At 41.2% G+C, this 3,143-nt stretch overlaps 1 protein-coding gene across 1 annotated transcript in view; it reads left to right on the forward strand.

The window, feature by feature from the left end:
• GDAP2 (ganglioside induced differentiation associated protein 2) overlaps positions 1-2,525 on the forward strand; it is a 23,732-nt gene extending 21,207 nt beyond the window's left edge. The window contains exons 12-13 of the mRNA XM_009993373.1: positions 1,287-1,430; positions 2,256-2,525. Of these exons, the coding sequence (XP_009991675.1) occupies positions 1,287-1,430; positions 2,256-2,303 (192 nt within the window). The 3' untranslated portion in view covers positions 2,304-2,525. The remainder of the gene's footprint in view (positions 1-1,286; positions 1,431-2,255) is intronic.
• Positions 2,526-3,143: the final 618 nt, after the last annotated feature.

Here is a 3,143-nt window from a genome sequence, read left to right on the forward strand (position 1 = left end):
GTTATCCTAAAACACAGAGTAACAGAAGCAGACGTGTCACTGCAAAACCTATTTTTGTACACAAATCCTGCCTTTTTTCATGCTTCAGTGGCAGTCTTCTTGTGATCTTTGAAGAACCTGATCCTCTAAAAATACTCTTGAAGTGCTATCACAGGTTCCTTCATACCCTTGCTTGTAAATGTACTTCTGCTTGTTATTGCTCTAGTTGCTGATAAATAAATAATGGGATCTTTGGGGCTTTTTTGTGTGAAGTTTCTTGGCTCTCCTCTTCTGAGAGCTCCCTAAACATTTCCTCAAGGGTTTTATTGTGGTGTTACCTCCTTTCTGTTAACTTACTGCAGTCCAATTAAAGCTGTCAAACAGAATCATAAAATGGCTGAGGCAGGTAGGGACCTCTCTAGAGGTCCAGCCTGTCTGGTCAAGCAGGGTCAGTTAGAGCTGGTTGCCCAGGACCATATGAGTGGTCATTAATAGGAACATGTGTGACATGTAGAACAGTAACCTCTCGTTCTCACAAATGTTTTCTTTTCCTTCAGTCTGCCAGGAAAAGACTAGAAATAAAGAAAAAGTAACCTAGTGCTTAATTTTTAAGAAGGTGGGTTGAAAATAAAAAGCTTCTGAAGTCAATCTAAATAGGAGTATTTAATAACTTGTAGAAATATCAATAGTGTCTCACTGGCCTTTGTAAAACAAAAATTACTTGCCCTGTTTACATCCAAAAGAGACAGAGGTGGGTATACTTAAAGTAAAATCTTGTAGAGTAAGTTGATCAGGTTTATTCTTGTAGAATAAAATGATAACACTTTGATTAGAGATGTGGTAAAACAGAAGAACACACTCGCTTAGCCAAAGCAGAAAGGAGATTTCAGTAGGACCTTCAAACAGCTTGAAGTCTCTTTCTCTCCCTTGAACTGCCATTTCTGTGAAAACTTGAAGGCCAAGTGTTTAAAATGCTTCTGTCAGATACAGAGTCAGAGGTCATATCTGAGCTGGCTAAACTGGAAGTGAAAATGTGTCACTCTCCAGATGTTTTTTTGAAGACAAATAGCAGAATACCTGGCAGCTGGGGAGGAGTGAGTGTAGAGTCAGAAACACTAGCTCAAAAGCTCCCAAGACAGTGCTTACTAGCAGCCAGTGGTGTGTACTTCCTGACATTATTGTGTTATTGCCATGATATTAGTGTTTCAAGCTTAACTCAAGCCTGTTTCACTGTGGAGTATTATGTTGAACTTGAAGGTTTTGAAACAGCACCATCTTAATTTGGTTTTGCTGGGATTTATTTTCAGGTCTCGGCATGGTTTTTCACAACCTTTACAGTCTCAGGGTTAAAGGACAAAATCCACTATGTGGAAAGCCTTCAGCAGTTATTCACAGCCATACCCCCAGAACAGATTGATCTTCCTCCTTTTGTCCTTGAATACGATGCCAGGGTAAGTGATTGCATGTGGCAAGCTGTAGTTCTTGTGATTCTCCTGTTCTGCTCTGTGAGAGCTTTAAAAGGGCTGATTTTCACATCTGAAGAAAGGGAGGGTTCCAGGAGACTGTAGTTGTTCTTCTTTGAGTACCAATTTTCGTATGTTTCTTCTACATCAGTCGAAGTAGAGGGCTTGGCTGAGAAGCAGACTCCTTTCCCAATGAAGCAGTCTAAGGGCATAAAAGGCAGACTGCCTTTCTTCAGCCAGGAACTGTAACGTAACACTAAGAGCCTGTGGACAAGATAAAATCCATGCTCTGTACCTCTATGTTCCTTGTACTGACTGCAAGAAGAAATACGTGTTTCATTTTCCCTTTCCCATGTATCAACAGGCACAGAGAAAGGGGAGGGGGAGAAAAAGAGCAATTGGGAAAAATGGAGCTATAGAAGGGTTTGTGTTGGTCCCTCTTCCCTTCTCCATCCCAGGTCTCTAACCAAATGGTGGCATGAGTATGGCTTGCATTGGACAGATCCTTCCAAAGAGGATGTGCTGTAACTACACAGTAACAGTCAGAGTTGTGTGTCTTCATGGACAACTTTGGCTTAATGGCAAAAGTTTAACCTGCACTTTTTGCTTTAAATGGATACAAAACTGAGGCCTATTTTTTGCCTCATCACCAGCACAGTCCTCTCCCAAGTGAATTGTGGCAGTCACTGTACTTACAGAAGACTAAGCCAGCAGTACCTGCTTATTTCTGCCTCTGTGTCATCATCCATTGCACTAGGCTGTACTGGAGAAGACTTTTGCTCAACTGAACTGCTCATTCTGTTTTCATTGCAGGAAAATGGGCCTTACTATTCTTCTTATCCTCCATCCCCTGACTTGTGATCTGCAGTCCTGCTGTGCTGCTGGTTTCCCATGGATCCACTGACGTGATGCCTGCCAAAACCCGTGCATTTGCCCATGTACAGAATACAGAGAGAGGGTTTTCCTCCCCCGGCTCTGGTATTTTTTTACTGATGAGATATTTTCAAGCACTCAAGCAATCAGAGAACTTTATGCCACTGTGAACTGTACAACTATTTCAAATATATTTATCCAATGGAAAAAGTTGATTCAAAGATCACTAGGTGTATTTTATTTTGGGGTTTGTTTATAGAGTTTTTTTGTTATTGTTTTTTTGAAGGTGTTATATTTGTTTCCAAACAGATTTATTCTTTCTGGGATATCCATCAAAAGCACTTGATCCTGTTTTTTAACTATTACCATTTTCCAGCTCTGTTTGTAATACCCATTTCTGACTGGTCTGTACTAATATTGTGCAGTACCAGCCTGACACATTGCTCATCATATGGTCTGTGTGTTTTACATCTGATTACTTTCTTCCTGTTAGTGCTGATTACTTTGGTCTTGACCCAGCAAAAGTGTCTGGAACTGGGAATGCCATGTCTGCAGGCTGAACAAAGCACTACAGCCAAGCCAAGATTACTGCAAGACTTAGTACCATCAATGCTCGGTGAGCTGAGAGCCCTGACAAAGTCCCTGTTGGTTGGCCTTGGATGATGTGACATGTCAGGATGCCACTACCCTCCCAATAAGAATAAAATTGAAAAGCATTTGCCGTTTCTTTTCTCTAATTACAGTTGTTTATGTTCTCCTTTGACAGAAGCATTTGTAGGATGAATTAATGCCATCTGCCTGAAGGGTGTGTGCAGGGGAGGGGAAACA

This window comes from Chaetura pelagica, unplaced genomic scaffold (genome assembly GCF_000747805.2).
Source record: "Chaetura pelagica isolate M959 unplaced genomic scaffold, ChaPel_1.0 scaffold101, whole genome shotgun sequence".
Classification (NCBI taxonomy): Eukaryota; Metazoa; Chordata; class Aves; order Apodiformes; family Apodidae; genus Chaetura; species Chaetura pelagica.